This window comes from Mustela erminea, chromosome 16, assembly GCF_009829155.1.
Source record: "Mustela erminea isolate mMusErm1 chromosome 16, mMusErm1.Pri, whole genome shotgun sequence".
NCBI classification, from domain to species: Eukaryota; Metazoa; Chordata; class Mammalia; order Carnivora; family Mustelidae; genus Mustela; species Mustela erminea.
In genome coordinates, this window is record NC_045629.1 from 18,486,403 (window position 1) to 18,511,526 (window position 25,124).

Consider the following 25,124-nt stretch of genomic DNA (forward strand, 5'->3'; position numbering starts at 1 on the left):
AATTGTTCTTTATGTTAGCTGTAAATAACAGGAAACAACACTGGCTTCTAGACACCCTGTATAGGTATAAATATCTACATTTAAGCTTTAAAAATGAAAATAAATTATAAAAAGACTTTCCAATTTACAAAGTCTTCTTGCTCCTACATACTGTACAATACATTCAACAAAACTCTCAGCTCTTCTGAGATTTATGAAGAAAATACTGACTCTTTACTAATAAGGAAAAAAACCTTTATCAATGCTTTTTTTTTTAGTACTATGCTCAAATAAATACATTTAACACTGTAGTTAATTTTATAGTTTTTGAAAAATACCAAAAATTAGTAGTGCAACTTTCTCTCCTTCTTTTCAATTTCTTTCCACTGTATTTCTTTGTAAATGGTAGCCTAAGTCAGTCAGCACGTAGGCAAAAGTACTTCATAAAACCATGTGTGCTTCCCACATACAGAAATCACACATACTCATAACCTATTTGTTACAAAACTGCAGCATCAAGAGAGTAGGAACATACATCTTCTGAAGAAAATATGTGAGAATTTACTTTTAGGATATTTATAACATTCTAACACGGTCTTCCCATCTTATTCTTTTAGAAACGATTTTTTAAAATCTCATCTCTTAAAAAATTAACTATGAAATTACCAACCCCTTACTTAAGTGGCTGGGCATCGTGCCTGCCCAATATGAAAAAAGATGCAAACCGTTTTAGGGTTACATTAAAACTTTAAAAACAATTAATTGACAAAAATTTCATTGCAACCTAATTTAGTACAGAATACAGTAAAAGTAGGGCATTTCATCAATTTTAATAACAATTACAGTATGAGAGCTCTTGAAGTACTGCTGGTAGCTGTGTAGGTGCTCAAATATCTTCTTGCTTGTTCAGTCATGATAAGTTGGTCTTCCGTCTTCCCATAAACCACTGTTTCCCATTCACAGTTTGACTATGAAGGAAACATTAATAGTGATGTGAAGAACTAAAATAACTATCCATTCCACTTTATAATTCATTACACTTTTAAGTCAATTATTTCAACCAAATGGATATTTAATGATAAATAATCACTGTAAACAGTTTTGATGATGGCACTGTGATATTTCTTATTAAACAATGTTTTAAAAATGCATACTGAAATATTTATGGTCAATTTTTTAAAGTCCATCTTTTTCTCTTTTTTTAATTAAATAATTTTTATTTTTTAAAGGTCCATCTTTTTTAACTACCTACATTGTTCATAGACCTGTGGAGGCAATTAAAAATTCTCTACCCACAACCCCCACAATTCAAATCAGTCTTAACACAGAAAGAAATGTCAAGTCTTTATTGCTTTAAAATTTTGCTAAGGATTTAAAGAGAGGATGTAATGTCAAAAAATGAGCCAAGAATGCTTTATGTTTTGCAAATTAGGAAATATATTCATAATACAAGATCAAGTTTGTGTTTGCTTCCTTGGTTTTCTTCCTTTATTATAAAGATTACTACATTATAGGTATATGACCTGCTACATAATATATTTTCCTGAAAAGTTCTGTGTTGAACACTGGGAAATCAAACCATTTAAAATGGACTAAGAGAATGTGCTACAAAGCTCTTTGAAGGGCAGCAGCTAAAGACAGAGATGAGGTGGCAACATCTGATTGCCAAAGATGTTTTCAAGGACTGCTTAAATGTCAGGAATGCTAGTGCTGCAGTCACTGGGGTATAAAGAAGATAACTTCTTCCTCAATGAACTCTCAAACTAGCTGGGTTGAATTCTTAAGATAATGTAGTAAAAAATCTTCCAGTCTTCATTTACAGCGACATAATGGCTGCATAGCAACAGAAAAAAAAGAATTTTGTTTTATAACTTCTGAGCCAAAAAGTTCACTGGAAACAACTGTACCAACAAAATCAAGCTGAAACTGCTTCCAACCACTTACCCTTTCAAGATAGCAATTAGGGCTACACATATTTGTTACAGAAGAGATGCCAGAAAGAGACTTAGGTATCTTTAGTTTAAAAATGAAATCATGCTTAAGAAATCACCAGAAGAGACTCTGGCTACAACTTCAATTTTTTAATTTATATGTGCTGATGAATGAGTCTCTCAAAAACCCAAATTTAGTTTGAGTGACAGAATAATGATGAATGTTTAGTTACTATTATAGTCAGTTTTGAATCTAAAAAGAAAAGGTATAATTTGTGATCAGTAAGTCCAAAATGATAACTGAATAAACAACAACAAAAATCACTGAAAGAAACTTATAAATTCATACCTGAAGGTTCTTTTCCAATGTGACAACTTTAGAAGTGTTAGGGTTTGGTTTCTTTTTATTAAGTGTATATGTTTTGTTGGTTGAGTTTATATCTTGTTTTTCAGGAGTCAAGTTGCACCTATTGTCATGTATTTCCAATAATGGTATCATTAATAAAGATGTTGTAAATATATTTTCTGACTAAGAGAGAAAAAAGAAAGAGGAAAATAACCAATTCAAAAATGGAGGCAAATAGAGGGACTACTGAGTAAGTGGTGGTGGAAGTCCTGTTCATTTCCCTCCAAGAAAGCTTTTGGCTCCAACGAAATTTCTAGAAATGTAGTAAAATTAAATATTTCAGAAATTAACCAAAGATAAATATTGAAATTTAAAGTTTTGAGAACTACCATTTTTTGACATCATACATAAGAGCGTGAACTCCTCTCAAAACAAAACAAATATAAAAAGCAAGAAAGTAAATACAATATTCTCTACAGTTAGTAGTGTCTTTCTGAAGTAAGCAATATAAATACTAAAGAAAACTCTTTATCAATCTCTAATGAACTAACCACACAATGAGTAAGAAACCAGAACCAGCAGGACTTAAAGCAATCATCTTAACAACAAAAAAATTCTTCACAAACCTGCATGTCTGAAATGTCTTCAGTCAATAGTTGAGTACCTGGTTCTTCTTTTTCCCAATTATCTAAGACTAGTGATTTTCTGACTTTCTTTACAGAAGCTGTATGCTAGAATGAATAATTTACAATAGAAACATTATGTTAAAGTCACTTTTATTTTTAAAATAAAGACTTTTATTAACAATAATATTGAAAGATTACCTCCTGTTTGCAGCTTTTATAAGCAGGTTCATCTTCCTCTTTGAGGAATATATCTGTTCCAGTTTCTTCTTTTAAAACTTCCCGAATATCTTCTTCCAAGAAGGCAAGTGGCTGTGACTAAATTGTTTTTAAGAGTTATTAAAGAGTCTTTTATAGAAATTTCCTTTTCCCCCATGTATACATCTTTAATACTTTTTCATTATTGGCATAATTTTCTCCCAGTCCCTGTAGATACCTAAGTTGAATGAATTAACTAATCAGTTTTATGGCAAAAATAATACTGTACATTGCAAGCACTGAATGTAGTGTGACACTTTTTTCACTCTAGGCTTCATTCTAGCTTCCTCCTCCTGGGGAACCTACTGTAGCTCCTTCTTCAATCAGGAGCCTCAGAATTAAACAGATAAGAGATTATTTCCCAAATATTTTTATATAAAAATAGGAAAAATAAGAAGCAAAGAACAAATTGGGACTACACTAGTTCTCCTTATTCTACTTTTATTACACTTATTATAATTACTAGTTAACACATTTCTCTTACCATTAAATGTTTGAGCTACTTAAGAGCAGTGAGCACATCTTTTTCATTTTTGTGTATATCTCTGTTCATCTAGCCTCAAGCTTGGAGCTGAGATAGTGTTCAAGAAGTAGTGTGTGGTGTGTCTATGTATGGTGTGTCTATTTACGAAACTTGAGTATGGGCTGAATAGTGAAATAGTCTCAAAATATTATTTACCTAGCTTCCAATCAAATATCTAGGTCTACCATTTAAGTCAGAAAAATGGTTGGTTTGTTTTAGAAAGAGAGAGCACACACATGTGGGGCATGGAGCATTGGGAAAGGGAGAGAGAGAACCATAAGCAGGCTTCATGCACAGACCCACTTGGGGTTCAACCTCAGGATCCTGAAACCATGACCTAAGCCGAAATCAAGAGCTGGATGCCCAGCTGACTGAGCCACCCAGGCGCCCCCGGGAAAAATGTTTGTTTGTTTTTTTTTTAAAGATTTTATTTATTTATTTGACAGAGAGAGATCACAAGTAGGCAGAGAGGCAGGCAGAGAGAGAGAGAGAGGAGGAAGCAGGCTCCCCGCTGAGCAGAGAGCCCGATGCGGGACTCGATCCCAGGACCCTGAGATCATGACCCAAGCCGAAGGCAGCGGCTTAACCCACTGAGCCACCCAGGCGCCCCGGGAAAAATGTTTTTAATTATATCAAATGACACCTACCATACCTCAGATCTGCTTTTAAAAAAAAAAAAAAAAAGTAATCACTAAAGAACAAACTGACTGCATAGAACGATCAGCAGCTTATATTACCAGTCAACAAAACTAGGGAGAATAACATTTATGTATAAATGAGATTTCACAGCACTTACAAAAGCTTTAATAATGGAAAGAGAATTTCTCAAGTGCTTGCATCTACAGCCTGAGACATGCAGGAATTATATCAGTATTTCCATGTAATGCTCCAAGAGCTTTTGTTTTAAGGATTATATTTCACAAAGAACATTGATTAGGTACTCTTTAAAACAAAAAAAAATCTATGATTTGTTTCTCCCTCATAAGAATACAAATGTCCTAGAGAAGTGCCTAAGACACAGATGAATTCATTCACTACCAAGAATTATTCTTTTTTTTTTTTTCTTAAAATTTTATTTATTTTAAAGAGATAGAAAGCACAAGTAGGCAGTACAGCAGGCAGAGGGAGAGGGAGAAGTAGTTCTCCACTGGGCAGGGAGCCCAATGCAGGACTTGATCCCAGGACCCCGGGATCATGACCTGAGCTGAAGGCAGGTGCTTAACTGACTGAGCCACCCAGGCATCCAAGAATTATTCTCTTAATTGTCCTAATGTGACAAAGAAAAGAACTACTATACTTAATACTTGTGTTTGATACTACCAACATTTAGATTTATATTTAAAGAATTTCCAGAGTTTTTAGTCTTTTGAATGATCTTCAGCAAACATTAGAAAAATCAATGTTTATTAAGAAAACAACAGGTACTTGGGCGCTTGAGTGGCTCAGTCATTAAGCGGCTGCCTTCTGCTCAGGTCATGACCCCAGGGTCCTGGGATCAAGGCCCACATGAGGCTCCCTGCTCACTGGGAAGCCTGCTTCCCCCTCTCCTGCTCCCCCTGCTTGTGTTCCCTCTCTCTGTGTGTCTCTCTCTGTTGAATAAATAAATTTAAAAAAAAAAGAAAAAAGAAAGAAAAGAAAAATTCCGTAACCCTCTGTAAGAAATGCATGTGACTCATAGTAAGATACATGAGAAAACTAAATGGTTAGGGACACGTGGGTGGCTCAGTTGGTTAAGTGTCTGTCTTTGGCTCAGGTCACGATCCCAGGGTTCTGGGATCAAGTTCTGCATGGGGAATCCTTTGCTCAGTGGGGAGCCTGCTTCTCCCTCTGCCTGTGCTCTCTCTCTCTCTCTCTCTCTGACAAATAAAGAAATAAAATTAAAAAAAAAGAAAAGCAAACTAAATAGCATATTGTAGGTACTCAGTAAATAATAACTGGAGAAGGAATAGGAGGAAAAAAAGCGAAAAGTGAGCTTCCTGCAAACAAATGTATGAACATATAGATATTTTAGAAAATTATTAAATCATTATTTTCTTTTTATCTTAAATTGCTGATGAAAATAATCTGTTTTGGCAATGGATAAATTCTTCCAAATGAGAACAAACTGCCAAGGACTTGAGGTCACTTAAAAACCTGATTTCTCATGTGCTATTATTAAAGTAACAATTTTTATTCAATTTATATGCTGAACAAATGACCCTGAGGCACTGTAGAATTCTTACATGCCTTTAAATCACTGTTTGTCTATCTCCCAATTAGGTACACACTCCTAAGAAAACAGACAACATATCTGACAGGTTCAACATTACATCCCCGAAGCCTAGCGCAGTGCCTGGTACCTATTAGCTTGTTGAAATAATGATGCATTTTAAATGAATGGCAAAACACTGAAACAGATTAGTCTAATCAATTAGGTAATTCCATATAGTGGAATATAATACAAATATTAAAAATTATGAGATACATATATACACATTAACTTAAAAAAATTACAAGGTAGTACATAAAGTGTGATCTCACTTTCGTTATGTGTACATGCACAAATAAAAGTCCAGACAGCTAAAAAGAATATAATTATTCACAGCAGTCTAAGGTGCTAGGGGACAAAAAAATTTCATCAGTCCTACTATGTACCCTCTAACCAATATTTTCAAAAGAAGGAAAAGAGCAGAAGATTTGAGGGTATGACATTCCTTTTGGTAGAAAACTGATTAAATCAAGCAAATTAGAATGAATGAATCTTGTCAAAATATGACTAAAAATATAGGAATATAACTAACCTCGCCTAGAAGTGACCAATATTTTTAAAATATTTTAGTTTTAATGAACCTAACTTGTCAGAGACCTGTATCTACCTAGAATTAGAATGCCCATCGTTTTCATCTAACATATTTCAAAGTTGACTATATATCTAAAAGCACAGATAACACTTTCTACCTCCATTTATGAACTACTATTGCTACCATGATTAATCATCGCAGCAAGTAAGTACATGCTCTATGAAACTTAGCACCAACCCCTTTATTTCACCTATCTTTTTAATCTCCAGAAATAACCCTCTGGGATGTGTTTTATGATCTCCATTGAATAGAAGAGTAAACTGAACTTTAAAGAGGTATCCTGATCAATCAGTCATAAATATTATTAGGAAAGTGCTTATGTATATCAAAATATTAAAATTACTTTATTCTACTGCAGGTATCCACCACAGAAACTACTAAAAGGTGGGTTTTAATATTAAGGAAAGGGTCCAACTGACACTTGATTTGCTTTCTCTATATGACTTAATGTAAAAAAGTATGAATTCCAAACAAGCCAAGCAAAGGTTTATTTACAAGTCAAGGGAAAAGATTCATACAACAAATTCAAATTTATAAATCAAGAAATAAACTTTTTACTAATTTCAGTGAACATCTTTTCAAAATATAAAAAAATCAAAGATAAAGATCAAAAAAATTTTTATTAAGATCAGGATATTTCTTAAAAATAAGAAGAATATACATACCACAATTTTAAGAGGTCCATATTTTTTCTCTTGAGCAGCAAGCGCATTCTTAAAAGGCGTAGGAGTTCTTGGTGTGGTACCCAATATAGATCTTCTAATAGTAGGTGTTCTAAACCTAGCCAATCATTTAGATATTTGTATTACAGTCAAAATTTGATTCTATAAGAGTTAAGGAAGGCAAACCCATGATAAAAGCATACACTAAACTTTTCTAGCATACACGTTTTATTTAAACATTCCAGGACTATTTTATAAGTAGCTTGCCTAAACTAATTCTTACTCCAATCAATCATCTTAAAATAGAAAAAGACAAATGTAGAAAAAAGTACTAAAAATGTTATTTTGCTTCATATCAAAGTTTTCCATTACCTGTAGCTGGTTTTCAGTCAGTGGGAATGAAACATAAGGTTATGATCTTTTTTTTCAATTCTAAGTCCTATATGAATCAGGATTAGGATAAATAGATGAAAAGCTTTTTTTAAACAAAGTCATTTTTATTATTATTTATAGGTAACCCTATGCTCAATGTGGGGCGTCTAGTGACAACCCCAAGATCAAGACTCTCATCCTCCACTGACTGAGCCAGCCAAGCACCTCATTAATCTAAAATTGTGCTTCCCATTTTCTCACTTACCCTACATTTTCCTTTTGATCTTTGGGGGTTGTTTCCTTGTGAAGAGGAGTTGTAATGAGAACTTTCTGCCCACAAATAGGGGTTGATGTAAATGAAGGATTTTCTATATTAATTTGTTCATTTCCAGGGCATGTGTTGAAAAACTAAAAAAGAGCATTTAAAGACAATTTCTAGAATGTTAAAATCCCTACAGAAATATTAAACTGATAGGATTTTCAAAGATATTTTCAAATAGAAGATATTTCTCCATTCCTTCTAGAAAAGAATTAATAACATTTCATTTACATTCCACTTCAGGAAAATTAAGCTCCATGAGGGCAGAAATTTTAATGTTGTTTATCACTGCTTCCCCAGATCTTTTAAGTGTTTAGCATATAATAGGTATTCAATAAATAGTTGCTCAACAAATATTCGAAAGTTACAAAACACAGTAAAATAATTTGAAAACTGTATTATCAAATAAAAATCTATAGAAACCATAAATAGCTGCTATGTTAAATTTAACAGTTTCACATAACAGTGTAACTGGAAAAATTTTATTATTTTATTAATATGCATGGTTATTAATATTTTAGGTATCTTTTTCTTGAGAATTCTTTGAATTCTGAAAATAATAATGCTTTGCTGATAATATAGCTGTCCCAAAAATCTACTACAGAATTGCTAGCAAGATTCCATTTTCTAGGGGCGCCTGGTGGCTCAGTCGTTAAGAGTCTGCCTTCAGCTCAGGTCATGATCCCAGGGTTCTGGGATCAAGTCCCGTATCAGGCTGCCTACTCAGCGAGGCACCTGCTTCTCCCTCTCCCACTCCCCCTACTTGTGTTCCCACTCTCTCTCTTTCTCTCTCTCTCTGTCAAATAAATAAATAAATAAATCTTTAAAAAAAAAAAAAAAAAAGATTCCAGTTTCTAAAGGACACAATTTACTCACTGAATCTTAACTTACATATAATCATGAAATACCAATTGACTTTTGTAGCCAATGGAATAGAAACACTGGTAGGAAGAAGTGGAAATTACGTTAAGGCTACTTGGGGTTTTTTTTGTTTATGTTTTTGTTTTTAGTTATTTATCTGAAAGAACGAGAGGGATCACAAGTAGGCAGAGAGGCAGGCAGAAAGAGAGGAGGAAGCAGGCTCCCCACCGAGCAGAGAACCTGATGCTTGGCTGATCCCAGGATGCTGAGACAATGACATGAGCCAAAGGCAGAGGCTTAACCCTCTGAGCTACCCAGGCCTGCCACGTTAAGGCTACTTGTAACTGGAATGAATCCTAGCTCTAACACTTCCAGCTCCTAATATTTACAATACATTTAGCCATAAAATTAGTAGTCAAATGCTCTCAAAACCTCCTCAGATGCTTTGTAACTTTGAGAGCTGGGGTGGTATCAGAAAATGCAACTATTCAAACTGTAGTCTGTGTAAATGGCATCCCTTGAAGCACAGGGGAAATAATTTTCAGAGAACAAGTGTTTATGTACAGTTAGATTCTCCAACTTCTTAGCATCAAAGGACATCTCCAATAATATCCCAGCATCTTCCAAGTTTATTTGACCATTAAACTTCCTTCTTTGTCCATAAAACTTTTTAACCTCTACCAAGACACTTTCAGGCACAAACATCAGCTTCCTTCTCTTACTAACGGACTGTGGACAAATTACTTAACTTCCGAAGTTGTTCCACCTAACTCCCGCGGTGTTTTGGAAGAGGATTAACTGAGATGCTATAAGAAGAGTGTTTGGCATACAACCTGGAATACAGTATTCATTAAGAAAAATAGTTTGCCTTGTATCTCTTGTAAATATCTACTGCCCAAGGACATAACTCCAAGAGAAAGTGGGTATCTGTTCTTGACATCCTTAGAAAACCTTCAGACACATGAAATTCTTACAGTGAGCAGTTGTCTATGGATGTATACCTGATATCTGTTGAACAGTTAATCAGGAAACTGGATCTCAGTCTCAACTCTGACAGATAACTGTGGACAAACCATTTTACCTTTCTGGGCTTCTTTCCTGATGAGTCCTATAAAGATGTACAAGTACTTATCTAAAATATCCCTTTTAGCTCTAAAATTTTTAAGATACTATAATGTAACTACTACACCTTATGAGACAGCTTCTGATCTACCAGAGCTTAGCACTCTCGTGTATACATTTAAATACCTTATCCATTTTTATGTGTTATCAAAGCAACAAACTGCTAGTAAGGATATTAAGGATCTAATGTAGTTGAGCTCACCAACATTTGGAAACAAACAAAAACAACCCACTACCTGTGAAGGAGAAAATGGTAGTGTTTTCACTGGTGTGTGTTTTAGTGCTGTATTACTGCCATCAGTGAAAGAGCCATCGCTATGTTCGCTGCTGGGGGACTGACCCACTCGCATTCTTCTCTTCTTTCTGAGAATGGTTGGTGGAGTGCTAAACTTGGCCACATTTGGGGATGTTACAGGAACAGCCTCACTGTCTGCACCATTACAACTGTTTTTTTTCCCTTCAAGTACAAGGCTGACATTAAATTGACATTCCATGGCTCCATCGTTGTGTTGAATTCTCATTAGTTTGACTGGGGTGGACTTGGCAGGAGAAGCAGCAGTATCAGAAAGATCAAAACTGGTAACATCACTCCATGCTACAGGATCCTGCAATAAAATAAATCCTTAACTAAAGCTAATGCTTTAAACTAGTCAAATGTGATTTTGAACACAGAAAGACGACTTTTACAAAGTTAACTACTCATTTTTTCTTTTCTTACTCAACTTTTTTTTTTTTTTTTTAAAGAAAGACTATTTGAGAGGAACACATTATGGTTTTACTACAATTCCAATTTGGAACATTCTGAAATAATATTTCATCTAATTCAATAGCTGATGCTTACTGTCAAAATATCTTAAGTAAAAAGAACAAATTATTTTAAGTTATTATCAAAGAATATCATTCATAAAGCTTCACTCTATTCCACATCAGAAAAATACTATCAAATTTGATATAATATGGTAATGTATATGGAACATCTCCAAAATAGTCATACACTTGGATCCAGAAATTCAGTCTAACCTAAGGAAATAATCATGATTTTACAGAAGGGTTTACATAATATATTCTGTAATTTTTAATACTGAAAAACTGGATACCATCTAAATGTTCAATAATAGTACACTGAGTAAATAAATTTTGTTACATTCATATGATAGAATAGTATGAAGTCATTAAAATTGAAGTTTAAAAAACAGTTAAGAAACCAAATACATGTTTATGATATAATGTAGAAGAAAAATCCACAAACAATACATAAAAGTATCTTTTGGTTTAAAAATATATGCACGTATATATATTTTATATGTATAATACACAGCCTGAAAGAAAATACTTCAAATTATTAACTCTGGGCTTCTGGAGGATTTTTCTTCTTTACAGTTTTGTCTAATTTCCAACTCTCTCTAATATATCTGTACAACTTGTATAATAAAAAACAAATTATTAAATTTATTCTTTAAAAATTTTAGACCAAGTACATATTGAGATAGATATAAAGTTTTTTGTTTTTCCCAAAAGCCATTGCAAAAAATCAGAATAAAATTAAGCATGACATATAAAGGAATGCTTAAAATAAAACTGGTCAGTGTCCCTTAAACTAAGTTTCTGAACATGAAACCATGTAACTAAAATTGAGCTTTTGATATCTCACAATTTCAAACTTACAGATTCAATAAGTTCTAGAGTCTCTGCAAATTCCGGGATGGTCTGTAGAGAGGACAGCACAGCATTTGCCTCTACGGCCAGGAACTTTGTGGGTGAATTCTGCTGAGCAGACAGAGTTTGATTTTCATCCATACTGTAAAACTCACTAGTGTGCTCCTCGAGGCTATTTAGAGTATTAGACATGCTATCATCCATGAGGAAACTACCAGACCAGCTAGAAAAGCTTCCAGGTTGCTAAAAGTACAAAAGAAATGTGAGTATTATTTGTCATTCTCAACCTAGGCATAAATTTGGCTTTTAAGTAAGAGTTTTTTCTAGGATAACATACTTCACAACATTTCAGCTAAAAAATATAATAGCAAATACATTGTCTTGCCTCAAAATGGATGTAAACTTTTTTTTCATTAAATCTCTTGTCTCTATTTCTTTTTTCTGACTAAATTGTTTTTAATTTATAAAGTCATGGTAAGATAAAACTAGCACATGTATACAACATAAAGTTCAAGCTCCCAGAATGTGGTCTCTCTCTACCTTTTACCCTTCATCTCCCAACACTTTCACTCATTTGTTCTCCTTTCAGGGAATACCAAATACCCAACTATTGTTGTTGCAATTCCCACAGGGGTTATTCTTTGATCCTAAAATGCCTTTGCACGTACTACTGCTCCTTTTATCTAGAATGCTCTCCAACACTGACCAGGGAAAACTTTTATTCTTCATTTAAGATACACTTCAAATATTGGAAAGTGCTCCATCTCATCATCCACTTTTACCTTCCACTTACAATAATGTCCAGTTCATCTACTTTGCTAGAATATAATTATTGCCTTTCAAGAATGAGCTCAAATAGGATTTCTTCCAGGAACCCTTCTCTGACTACCTAAACCTTGGATAAGTCTCATATGTGCCCCCATAAAACTTTGTGACTTATTTTCTCACACTACTTCCTATTTCTTGTGTCTTCATTGCAGAATAAATCCTTTGAAGTCAGAGACTGTGTCATTTTTATCTCTCTGAAGAGGTACAGTGGGCAATTTACTTATCTTTTGAGCTTAGCTTCCTACTGTCTCATAATAAAAAGCAAGAAAGGAGACCTTGAAGGGTCATGGTTAAGAAACAATATGTAATTCAAAAGTTGTTAAGAGTGAATCCTAAGAGTTCTCATTACAAGGAGAAAGTATTTTTCCCTTTTTCTTTTCTTTTTCTGTTTTGTACCTATATTGGATGACAGATGTTAACTAAACTTATTGTGGTAATCATTTCACAATATATATAAGTCAATTTATTATGCTATATACCTTAAACATACAGTGCTATAAGTCCTATTTCAATAAAACTTGGGAAAAATATGTAAAGTATATAGCTCTATCCAATAGAACTCTCAGAGATGCTGAAAATGTTCTTGTATCTGAAACTTCTCATTATGAGAGGCACTAGCTGTAAGAGCAACCAAAATGTGACTAGTGCACCTGAGGAACTGAATTTTTAAATTTCATTTAAAATTAAATGGGGCTAGTAACTACCATATTTTAGAAAGCCCATTGTCCTATCCATAGGAAGTACTCAGCCGGGCGCCGTGGCGCGCGCCTGTAGTCCCAGCTACTCGGGAGGCTGAGGCAGGAGGATCGCTTGAGCCCAGGAGTTCTGGGCTGTAGTGCGTTATGCCGATCGGGTGTCCGCACTAAGTTCGGCATCAATATGGTGACCTCCCGGGAGCGGGGGACCACCAGGTTGCCTAAGGAGGGGTGAACCGGCCCAGGTCGGAAACGGAGCAGGTCATAGGAAGTACTCAATAAATGGTCCCTATCATTTTTAAAAATAAAAATTACTAGAATGTGCTAGATAGTAACAATAGCAAAATGTTAAGTTTCAAGTAAGGTGAAAAAATTTCCAATATTGTTGTAAAATAAGTTCCACCTGTTTCAAAGTTTCTCCAAAATAAAAGAAACTAAAGTACTCTTATTAGCATAGACAACTTCTGAGTTTGCAGTCACTTTCCGGAGATAGGTTGCAAGCCATATGCATTTCAATTAAATTTGGAGGTGGGAAAAAGATCCAAAAAGATGACTAGGCCCAATGGAAAAACCACAGGGTTGCATTCAGACTCACCTGAATAGGAATTTCTAACAACTACCTACTCTGCAGAATTAACATAAAGATTACTGAGAATACATAAAACACATCTATAATGGTCGAACATAATGGATACTCAGTAAAATGACAATAATTACTATCAAATACTTTTAAGAATACTTTATATGTATATGGACTCTACTCCACTGGGTGTAGCAACTTCCCTCTAAAATCTAGAATCTCTAACCAGATATTTACAAGAGTGGATTTTAGATAAATAAGTTCTAAAAAGAAAAAATTAATAGCTCTCTTCATTTTAAAGCAAAATGCCATATCTTTTAGCTAGTTAGATCTTCCTATCATTCCTGTCATTCCTAAATGACAGAAACTATCAAAAAAATTAAAAATGGTTTAAACATGATATAATTATCCAGAAATGTGGACTCTCCAACCATAACTGTTTATTTCTTAATAAAATCAAAATTAATTTTAAAATAAGTGCACTTCATGTCTTTTTATTTGTCAATTATTTTTGCAATTGCAAAACAAAAACTATGCTTCCTATGGCATGCATCTTGTCTGTTACAGTTAACAAATGTTTTTATTAACACTTTGAAATGGTATAAAGTCATCACCAGTTGCCTCGTAACACTATTTCAAGAACTCAGTTATTCTATTTAGTAATTTTGTATTAGTTCCCAGTCACTGTGAATGGACAGTCCCCTCATTAACTCCCAAACCAAAAATAACCTTTTCCTAAATGCAAAAACTTAAAATTGTCATTTAAGTATAAACTTTCTTTCTTTTAATTCATCTAACATAGCCCAACTTGGCTAGAATGAATACCATTTATCCTAATTTAATACTCTTAATTGTTCCCATCAACCAATATTCATATAAAAATTTCTTTAAAGAGGAGTGCCAGGGTGGCTCAGTGGGTTAAAGCCTCTGCCTTCGGCTCAGGTCATGATCCCAGGGTCCTAGGATCCAGCACCACATCGGGCTCTCTGCTCAGCAGGGAGCCTGCTTCCCTTCTTTCTCTGCCTGCCTCTCTGCCTACCTGTGATCTCTGTCTGTCAAATAAATAAACAAAATCTTAAAAAAAAAAAAAATTTAAATGTGCCCTTTCCCTATAATTTCTTAAGTTATTTTTTTTCCAATTTACCAAATTTGTATTCATAATATAGTAAATAGGAAAAAATGCTCAAGGACAGAATAAAAGCAATTTAGAAGCACATAAACCTCTACACATCTATTAAATTCTTTATTTTTCAAACATTTTTTTCTATTAAAGCTATCATTACCAGGAATGTCTAAAATAAAGAGCCAAAAATCATAATAAAGGCAAAGTCTATTCTAAATTGCACATCATTTTCACAAATATGTATATACATATTGAAGATCACACTTTAAGTCTGCTTGACATTTACAACTCAAGAAACATCTTAATACAGAACATTGTAAAATATGTTTAAAGTTTTGTATATCAAAATCAGGCAATCTCAACACTGCAAAATAGAAAAACTGTTTTTCATCCACATTAAAATCTGAAGGCATACTGAATAGTATATTAGTACATGAAAGTCAATGCTAATGAAAACTATAAAAACACATAAAGGATTCTACAAAATCTAAACACTAAAGCTTATTTCTTACCGATGAAACTCGCTTTCTTCTAACTTCATTCTCAGCTGACATAAGAAGCAACTCAAGTTCCTTTATTTTTTTTTCCTTATCAGGATCTTCATCAATGAAGGGTGGCTAAAATAAGTTAAATAAAAGAGAAAGACATGCTACTTAAACAACTGTTTTATTATTACTACTATTATTATTACTGCTCTAATTTTTATCTTCTATGCAACATAAAATCTATTTTCTCTGATAAAGGTTAATACAACTAAATACCAAATGTTCAATATCACAATCTCTCTGGTATCTAAATATTTTCAACTTAACAGAAAAGATTTGGGAAATTTATGTTATTTATTTATTTATTTTTAAGTAATCTCTACCCTCAACATGGGGTTCAAACTCATGAGCCTGAGATCAGGAGCCACATGCTCTAACGACTAAGCTAGCCAGATGCCCCCAGAATTAGGAAATTCAAATGCATAAAAAACTAAATAAATAAACAAATGCATGAAAAAAAACTTATACTGTATCATCTATATTAATTTAGAAATTAATGTCTGGAGTCTGTTTTATTAAATCACATGTATGCACAATTTATCCAATTTAAGAAAAATACAACCTGAATGCTTTACACTGGAAAAATGAAAGGACCACCCCACTGGTGTTGTCAACCACCTAACATTTGTACATTTATATTTCTCAAACCCATTTATAAACTTTCTCCTTTAGCGTTAGAATATTCAAAATAAGCATAACAGATAGCATTGTTTTTGTCCTAGTTTTATGAATGAGGAAATAGAACTATTAGACTTTCAAATATATGTTTGAAAGTGTTTCCTTTTTTTTGGTTATAAATAAAAAGTTACCTGAATAAACGCAGAAGTCTGAACATGTTCTACACAATTGCCTTCGGGTGACACATACTGATAGCCTGGGATCTAAAAAGTAATTAAAATATTAGTATCATACATATAGCACTATATAATTTTTTAAAATCTGAGGTAAAGCATGAAAACTCTTGACAAAATAACAGCATTAAAAACTCATAAAGTATCTCTGTTAACTTTGAAAATTCATTTATATAATAGTTTCTAATAACTACATCTTTGTTCTTAGACTCTATTAATGAAAAGTAACTCTTAAGAAAGACCTATCTTCTCCTGGATGAAATACAAGAATTACTTGGCAAATATTTATCAGCAAATCAGTCTATTATCTACAATATCCACCAAATTATTTTTTTAATGTGCTATTAGAAGGATTGCTCTATTTCTGGAAGAAGACAAAGTAATTGTTCTATCTTTCAGAGGAAGGGCTTGGTCCATATGAAGCACTCACAAAGACAGTGACTAACGAAAGTTTTTCAATATTCATACCTCCTACTCCTACCACCACCCCATGCCAATCTCTGTGTAAAAAGATATGAAAACAGAGGCTTCTTCTATTACTTGTCTTAGAAAAACAGTCAGAATCATTCGTGCTTTTTAATACTCTGACAACAGACCAAGAATTATTTTCTTTCTTTTCCAAAGCATCTGTAATAAGAATTTTGGTTGCGTGCAAATTTAGTGTGCAATGGTAGAAAGAAGCATGAGAAGGTATTTTCAAAAACCTAAAAATCTAATATAAGTAAGAAATTGTTTATTTTCCATAATGCCTACCTAAGTCACTATCTGACGCAGAATCACAAACTACTACTAATATAGAACTTAACTTTCACAATACCTGCTTTGTATGTTATCACTAAACTTTCAATGAATTAGAAACTTATTTTTCTCAATCTTTTCATTTAAATCTGTGACAGTATTTCACACCTTTTTTTCTTTCAAGTCAAAATTAGAATGATTTTTTTAGTAGCTTAAATGAGTTGAATTATGAATGCACAAATTTTTCAAGAATTATAAAAGTACAATAAACAATTCTTAAAGTACGAGAAATATCCTTATTTTCCAACATATTTTGATTGAGACTGTTAAACACTCCCTTGACCCCAAATAATTTTTAAAACTATGTTTCTATGAGTTAAAAAATAAATTTAAATAACCTTTCTAAGACAGAAGCAGAATGTTTCAGTTTATGCTGCTGAAATCTAGGACTCTAAAGAAAAATGTAAAGAAACAGACAATAAAAACCTTCAGGTACTGAGTATCAGCAGGTAACTATACTGTCTTCACATGTTTTCCTATTTGTAAACTAAGATGTCATTACTTTTTTAAAAGGATTCTTTTAAACTTATGTCCAAAAAATAAAGTCCGTTTAATGAGATAAATTCAAATCAAATCTGTGCATACTGACCACAAGATTTTTAACAGTCAGACAAATTTTATCTTTTGGTAGAAACTATTATTAAGTCCTGACTTAATCTTTACATTTTATGCGATAAAAACCAAGAATTGTTCAACACAAAAAATGGTATGACAGATAGGCAGACAGAAAAATATAAAACAAACCTTATGAAAACTCCTAAACTAATTTCTTGCAGAGAAGAAAATGCACTTCCCCTATCAGGAGCTTGGGAAATCTCTACTCTAATGAACCTGTCTAAACAAAGACTGACAGGACTTAGTTGATTGGTTACTAGGGAGAAAAGCAAAGTTGAGTGCCATCAAAGAACCAATTAATTATCTACCATACCTCCCAAAATGATGAATGGATTTTGACTATTTTCTCCTTAAAACCATTTTATACACACTTACCTATTAGAGATAAGCAATACTACAATTACACAAAATATTTTTTAAATGGAAACTACAACGGATGTTAAAGCACAGATGACCATAAGCTTTGAATCATAAATGAAGATTCAAAGGATGGTAGCATTAGGAAATGTACATACTAAGTTTCTTAACTGGATAATATAAAAATTACCAAAACAGGGAAACATTTTAATGAGTCTGTTTCCAAAATATTTATCAATCAAAGTAAGTAGAGATAAACCTCCACTAAGGGTTTAACAGCTAGTTATGGCAATTTTTTTGCAGTTTGGAAATTTAATGGTCTATTCCCCTTAATATATGTTGAATCTGTTGTATTAAGAAACCAAACATCCTCCCAAATAACAACTAAAGAAATCTTTTAAATAATAAAGGTATTAAAAATATGTGCCTGAACAGGTATGTAAAACTGATTCTGGGTTTGCAAATGGTCCATAGTCGCACAAGGTTTGTGTTGAAGTTTCGATGAAGATCGTTCTGATTTTATTCCATCTTGTAAGTAGCCCTCCTGTTCCACTTTTCTTCGCATGGTAGAATTCCAATGGTTTTTGATAGAATTATCAGTCCTAAGAAATGAAAGTGAATAATTTAAAAAGGAAAAAAAGGATTCCACAAATTTTAACACTGTATAAAGTGTACAAAGTGCTTAAAACAAATTTTTACAAATAATGAAACTAGATACTTTCTCGATTCAAAAATAAACTGTCAGGCAGGCACAGTTCTAAACTGGAAATAAAGCAGTGATGAGAATGTCCCTGCTCTCATGAGGCTCACATTTGAAAGCGTGGCAGCGTGGAAGGAGAGAAGAATAGAAAAACAAAAATTTAAATAAGAAGAAAAACATCAGTGCAAACTAAATTCAACAATACATAAAAAGATCATATACCATAACCAACTGGGATTTATTCTAAGGATACAAGGATGGTTCAGTATCTGTAAAATCAATCAATACCATATTAACAAAATAAAGGATAAAAGTCATATCATCTCAATAGATGCAGAAAAAGTATGTGATAAAATTCAACATCCATTTATGATAAAAACTCTCAACAAAGTGGGTACAACAGAGGAAACATATCTCAACATAATAAAAGTCATACAGGACAAATGCACAGCTAATATCAAAGTCTATGGTGAAAAGCTGAAAGCTCTTCCTCTAAGATAAGGAACAAGACAAGTATGCCCATTCTTGCCACTTTCATTCAACATAGTTTTGGAAGTCCTAGCCATGGCAACCAAACACGAAAAAGAAAGAAAAGGCATCCAAATTTGAAAAGAAGTAAAACTGTCACTATTTGCTGATGACATGACTATATATATAATATTAAAAAAAAAAAAAAACCCACGTAAAGAATCCACCAAAAAAAATTAGAATAAGTGAATTCAGAAAAGTTGCAGGATGCAAAATCAGTACACAGAAATCTGTTGTGTTTCTAATACACTAATAACAAACTATCGAAAAGAAATTAAGAAAACAATACCAGTCACAGCTGCATCAAATAGAATATAATACCTAGGAAAAAACTGATCAAGGAAGTTAAAGATCTGTACTCTGAAAACTGTAAGACACTGATGAAAGAAACTTAAGATGGCACAAATAAAAGGAAAGATAGACTACACTTATAGACTGAAAGAATTATTAAAATGTGCATACCACAAAAAGCAATATACAGATTCAATGCAATCCCTACCAAAATACCAATGGCATTTTCATAGAGCTAGAACAAATAATCCTAAAATTTGTACAGAACCACAAAAGGCCCCTACTAACCAACGCAATCTTTAGAGAGAAGAACAAAGCTGGAAGTATCTCATTCCCAGATTTCAAACAACACTACAAAGTGATAGTAATCAAAACAGTATGGTAATGACACAAAACAGAAACATAAGTCAAAGGAACAGAATAGAATCCAGAAACAAACCCACGTTTATACAGTCAATTAATCTTCAACAAATGAGGCAAGACCATACAAAGGGGAAAAAAACAGTCTTATCAATAAATGGTGCTAGGAAAACAGAACTATATGAAAGGATGAAACTGGACAACTTTCATAAACAATATACAAAAATAAACTCAAAACAGATTAAATACTTAAATATAAGACCAGAGACCACAAAACTACTCAAAGTAAACAGGCAGTTAGCTCTTGCACATTGGTTTAGTTTTTTCTTGAATCTGTCAGACAAGGGCAACAGAAACAAAAAGCACTACATCAAACTAAAAAGCTTTTACACAGTGAAGGAAACCATCCATAAAACAAAAAGGCAACCTACTGAATGAGAGGAGATATTTGCAAATGATATAACCAATAGGGGTTAACATCCAAAATACATAAAGAACTCATACAACTCAATATAAAAAAATTTTTTTTAATTGGGAGAGAACATGAACAGATATTTCTCCAAAGAAGGCATACAAATGGCTAATAGACTTAAAAAGATGCTCACTAATCATCAGGGAAATGCAGGTCAAAACCACAATGATTCAGGGCGCCTGGGTGGCTCAGTCAGTTAAGCGGCTGCCTTTGGCTCAGGTCATGATCTCCGGGGTCCCCACATCAGCTCCCTGCTCAGCAGAGAGCCTACTTCTCCCTCTCCCTCTGTGTGCCACTCTGTCTACTTGTACTCTCTATTTCTCTGTCAAATAAACAAAACAAAGCAAAACGACCTATCACCTTATGCAGGTCAGAATAGCTACTATCAAAAATGACAAGAGGGGCGCCTGGGTGGCTCAGTGGATTAAGCTGCTGCCTTCGGCTCAGGTCATGATCTCAGGGTCCTGGGATCGAGCCCCGCATCTGCCTCAGCATCCCTGCTGAGCAGAGAGCCTGCTTCCCCCTCTCTCTCTGTCTGACTCTCTGCCTACTTGTGATCTCTCTGTCAAATGAATAAATAAAATCGTTTTTTAAAAATGACAAGAGAAAACAAGTGTTGGCAGGGATGTGGGAAAAAAAGAACCTTCATGAACTCTTGGTGGGAATGCAAAAAGATACAGCCAACATGGAAAACAGTATGAAGATTCCACAAAAAATTAAAAGTAAAACTACACATGATCCAGTAATTCCATTTCTGGAAATTTATGTGAAAAAAACAAAAACACTAATACAAAAATATATGCACACCCATGTTCACTGCAGCATTATTTACAGCCAAGATATGGAATCCACCCAAGTGGCCACTGAAAGATGAACAGAAAAAGAAGATGTAGTGTATGCATGCAATGAAATATTATTCAGGCATAAAAAATGAAATCTTGTCATTCACAACATGGAGGGACCTAGAGGGTACTATGCTAAGTGAAAAAAGTCAGATAAAGATATATACCATAGAATTTCACTTATCTGTAGAATCTAAAGAACAAAACAAACAGAACAGAACAGAAACAGACTCATGGATACTAAGAACAAGGTGGTGGCTGCCGGGGGGAGCGGAGGTTGAGCAGAGAGCAGGGAATAGGGGAAGGAGATTAAAAGTAAAAACTTCTAGCTATAAAACAAATAAGACATGAGGATACAATGTACAGCATAGGGAATATAATTAATAATACATAACAATTTTGTATGGTGACAGATGGTAGCTACATTTAGCTTGGTGATCACTTAAAAATGTATATAAATGTTAAATTACCACGTTGTATACCTGAAAATAATATAATATTACATGTCCAAAACACTTCACTTGGAAAAAAGCAAAGAAAAACATCAGCACAATGCAGATCATTAAAGTAGGATAAGAAAAGTGAGTAAATAGGGTAATTTGATAGGTGGTCCAGGAAAGCCTCTGTGAGGTGACGGTAAAGCTAAGGCTGAATGACAAGAATGAACCTGCCATACAAGAAGAGAAAAAAAGAGTGCTCCTTATAACAACATCGAGAGGGCAAAGGCCTAGAAGCCAGGAACAAACATGGTCAAGAAAAACAAACCACAAATTAGAGAATCCCAGTATTTTTTCACTACAATACCTATGTTTGAAAGAGTTCACTGGTTCCCTTTTTACTAAACTCACCTTTATAAAGTGGAAACTTTCAACCTACAGTTACTTGTAGTATAAATTCCATCCTCCATAAAATATACAAACATTTACTGAAAATCAACTACATACATAAAGTGTTAAGACACTTTATATTAAGGCTAGCTTCAATGGACAGTAAAAAGATATATAAAAGACTGAAAACATCAGAAGTTCCTAAGCCTGGTTTGGTAAAAAACATGATGTTTTAATTTTCTTACTCACAAAAAAAGATAGCATTGTTTGCTTTGCATATTTCATTACTATATGAAAATTAAGTATATAGGTAAAAGCATTTTATGAACTATGAAGTACCATACAGAGACTACAACAATAAAAAAAAATGCATACCTTCGAATGAGGTATGGATTTTCCTAAGATTGCTGGTCTACTGTACTACAATCAGGAAACATTTGAACCAGTGCAATGTATACAGGGGCATATCACCTTCCCTTACGGAAATTTTGTATTTTAGCCACATGGATATATATACTACTCCCCTGATTTGAATCATACCATAATTAAGAACTGAATTTTCTCTAATGAACTGCCATAGCTTATTTCAGCCCATGTATTTGCTATTCTCTGGTCGTATGCATAGAATACAATATGAAAGAAATCTCTTCCATTTAGATTCCGTTCCAACCAGGTTTGTACAAAAAAGGTCTGTCCGACTGGCAATGATATGTAAATAATCTGGGGAGTATATTAACTGTTCACATAATCTAAAGGCCCATTATTATACTGCACAAATTACTGCTATAAAATATTAAAAAAGTAATTCTATCCCTTACACAGAATTTATTACAAATAGGTCCAAAGATTCCCTGTTTAAATTTCAATTATAAATAAAAGTCATGGGCATCCTTGTAAACATATTCAATAGTAACTTAATAAAGATTAAGTTTAAGTACAGGGAAATGTATATACACTTATATAAGCACCTTCCAGGAAGTAGTTTGGCAATTTCTGCCCAACGATTTCCCAACCGCTTATGTGCTTCATAGATGATCCTGTCCTCCTCTTCTGTCCAGGAAGATTTCTTTACCTCAGGATTCAGATGATTATGCCACCTTTCTCTACACTGCTTGCCTATTCTTCCTTTCAAGTGTTTTGCAATTAAAGACCATCTTTTTGGCCCGTATTTCTGAACTAATTCAATAACCTAAGAAACAGAAAAACAAAGTTTAAGAAACTATTATTTAAAAAATAAATACCTCGTAGGGATGTAATGTACAGTGTGGTGACTATATCGTAATGCACATCTGAAAGCTGCTAAAGAGATCTTAAAAATTCTCATCACAAGAAAAAAATTTTATATGGTGACAGATAACCAGACTCATTGTTGTGATCATTTAGGAATATATACAAATAGCAAATCATGATGTGGTACACTTGAAACTAATATAGTGTTACATGTCAATGATACCCCAATTAAAAAAATTATTACCTTGACAGAATTTTAAAATGTAACTCAAGAATACTATTTTTTAATGCATTAAATCCAAACCACAACAAATTTTCTAATACTCATTCATCATTTGCCAAGTATAGAAATACAAACTTATCTAAAATACAAGGTGCTAATTAAAGCAAGTTCTAAGTTAAACTGTTTTCAATGAAAATTAACTTAAGACAACAGTAAAGATGCTGAGACTTATAGATTTTCTACTTTTGTATCTTTTTTCTTAAAAGCTTCAGCTGAAAGCCAAATAAATCAGTTTGGAAGAAAGAAGGATCTAGAAATTTACCATCTTCATTTCTTCCTTTCTCACCCTAAAAGGATACAGATCACACATTGTAAAACCTATCACTGGCCATCAATTAAACCAGATCAATTCTGAGCCTGGCGAATTTTGTTGTTGTTGTTGTTGTGGGGGCAGGGTAGGAAACATGCCCTAATTCTCCGATTACATTAATGTTTCTGCAATAAAGAACATGAACTAAAGGGCAATTCCTAGTAGAGGGCAGCAAGATCCCTATTCTTCTCAGACCTTTATAAGACAAGGAATTACCTTAGTTTTTAAGTCATCCAACCCGTTAGAAACACGATGCTCTGCTATCTCTCTTATTTGGGGGCTCATTATAGGTCAAGAGAGATAGCTAAGAATGACTTTCTTACATATCATGTTATCAGATAAAATAAAAATAAAATATAAATTGTTTCAAAAATGTTGACTCTATTTTCAACAAGAAGCTACACCCTAAATGTTGCTAACTTAAGCTCTAAATAAGAGTAAGCTAATGGCCTTTTTCCTTCTGTAAACCAAACTCTTAGAAAGAAAAAGCTATATATATTATACTTGTTTTGACATGATTCAGAAAAACTATATTTCAAGACACTCAACTTTCAATTCTTCTACAAGCAGCACCCAAAGATCAAAATCAACATGATTTAAACATATTCTTTGTGACAAAACAATGTATTAAGAAGAAAATAAAGCCAGTCCACCTACACAGTCAGAATAAAGAATATGAACACATTACCCTCTGATCTTCTTCTTTAGTCCAGGGACCCTTTATCAATTCTGGATTTAAAACTTTCTGCCATCGATGCTGGCACTGAAAATCTGAACGATTCTGAAAGAATTGATGATTTTGTTATTGAACAATTGTCTTCCAGAAAGCAAGTCAGCCTAAATTCAAGAAGAAAGTCTTCAAGAATAATGTATTCAATAACATTCTGTAAACTGGGGGTCCCTGGGTGACTCAGTCAGTTAACCATCAACCTTTGGTTCAGGTCATGATCCCAGCGTCCTGGGATCAAGACACACATCGGGCTCCCTGCTCAGTGGGGAGCCTGCTTCTGCTCCCTCTCCCTTTGCCCGTTCCCCTGCTTGCTGTCCCTCTCACTCTCTTTCAAATAAATAAATAAAATCTTCAAAAAAAAAAAAAAGAAATGTCAGGTTAGGTCAGAAGGTGGATTCAAGCAGGTTGGCCAAGAGCAAACCTGTCAGAAGTGGATTTTGGAATCCCTGTGGAGCTCCTTCTCCCTTCACCCCTCTGCTGGGCTCTTATTCTGGACTCACTCACTACAGACCCCTCCCAGGCCCTCATGTCCCTGTGGTACATTTGGCTGAGTGTCATTATCTGGGTGCACTCTCCCTCTGTGCTCTCTCTCTCAAATAAAGAAATAAAATCTTAAAAAAAAAAATTATTTGAACTATAGTATTTCTCAGGGCACCTGGGTGGATTA

At 33.7% G+C, this 25,124-nt stretch overlaps 1 protein-coding gene across 3 annotated transcripts in view; it reads right to left on the reverse strand.

Moving 5' to 3' along the window:
- Positions 1-309: 309 nt before the first annotated feature.
- MYBL1 (MYB proto-oncogene like 1) overlaps positions 310-25,124 on the reverse strand; it is a 37,731-nt gene continuing 12,916 nt past the window's right edge. The window contains exons 4-16 of one of the 3 annotated variants that reach the window (XM_032316629.1): positions 24,416-24,508; positions 22,873-23,093; positions 18,312-18,486; positions 16,073-16,144; positions 15,231-15,335; positions 11,502-11,600; positions 10,073-10,441; positions 7,800-7,942; positions 7,166-7,280; positions 3,081-3,197; positions 2,883-2,987; positions 2,260-2,439; positions 310-947 (exon numbers count right to left, since the gene is read on the reverse strand). In XM_032316629.1, coding sequence (XP_032172520.1) covers positions 819-947; positions 2,260-2,439; positions 2,883-2,987; positions 3,081-3,197; positions 7,166-7,280; positions 7,800-7,942; positions 10,073-10,441; positions 11,502-11,600; positions 15,231-15,335; positions 16,073-16,144; positions 18,312-18,486; positions 22,873-23,093; positions 24,416-24,508 — 1,923 coding nt within the window. In that variant the 3' untranslated portion in view covers positions 310-818. Of the gene's footprint in view, positions 948-2,259; positions 2,440-2,882; positions 2,988-3,080; positions 3,198-7,165; positions 7,281-7,799; positions 7,943-10,072; positions 10,442-11,501; positions 11,736-15,230; positions 15,336-16,072; positions 16,145-18,311; positions 18,487-22,872; positions 23,094-24,415; positions 24,509-25,124 lie in introns of all 3 variants that reach the window. The other 2 variants (XM_032316628.1, XM_032316630.1) reach the window with 2 other exon arrangements.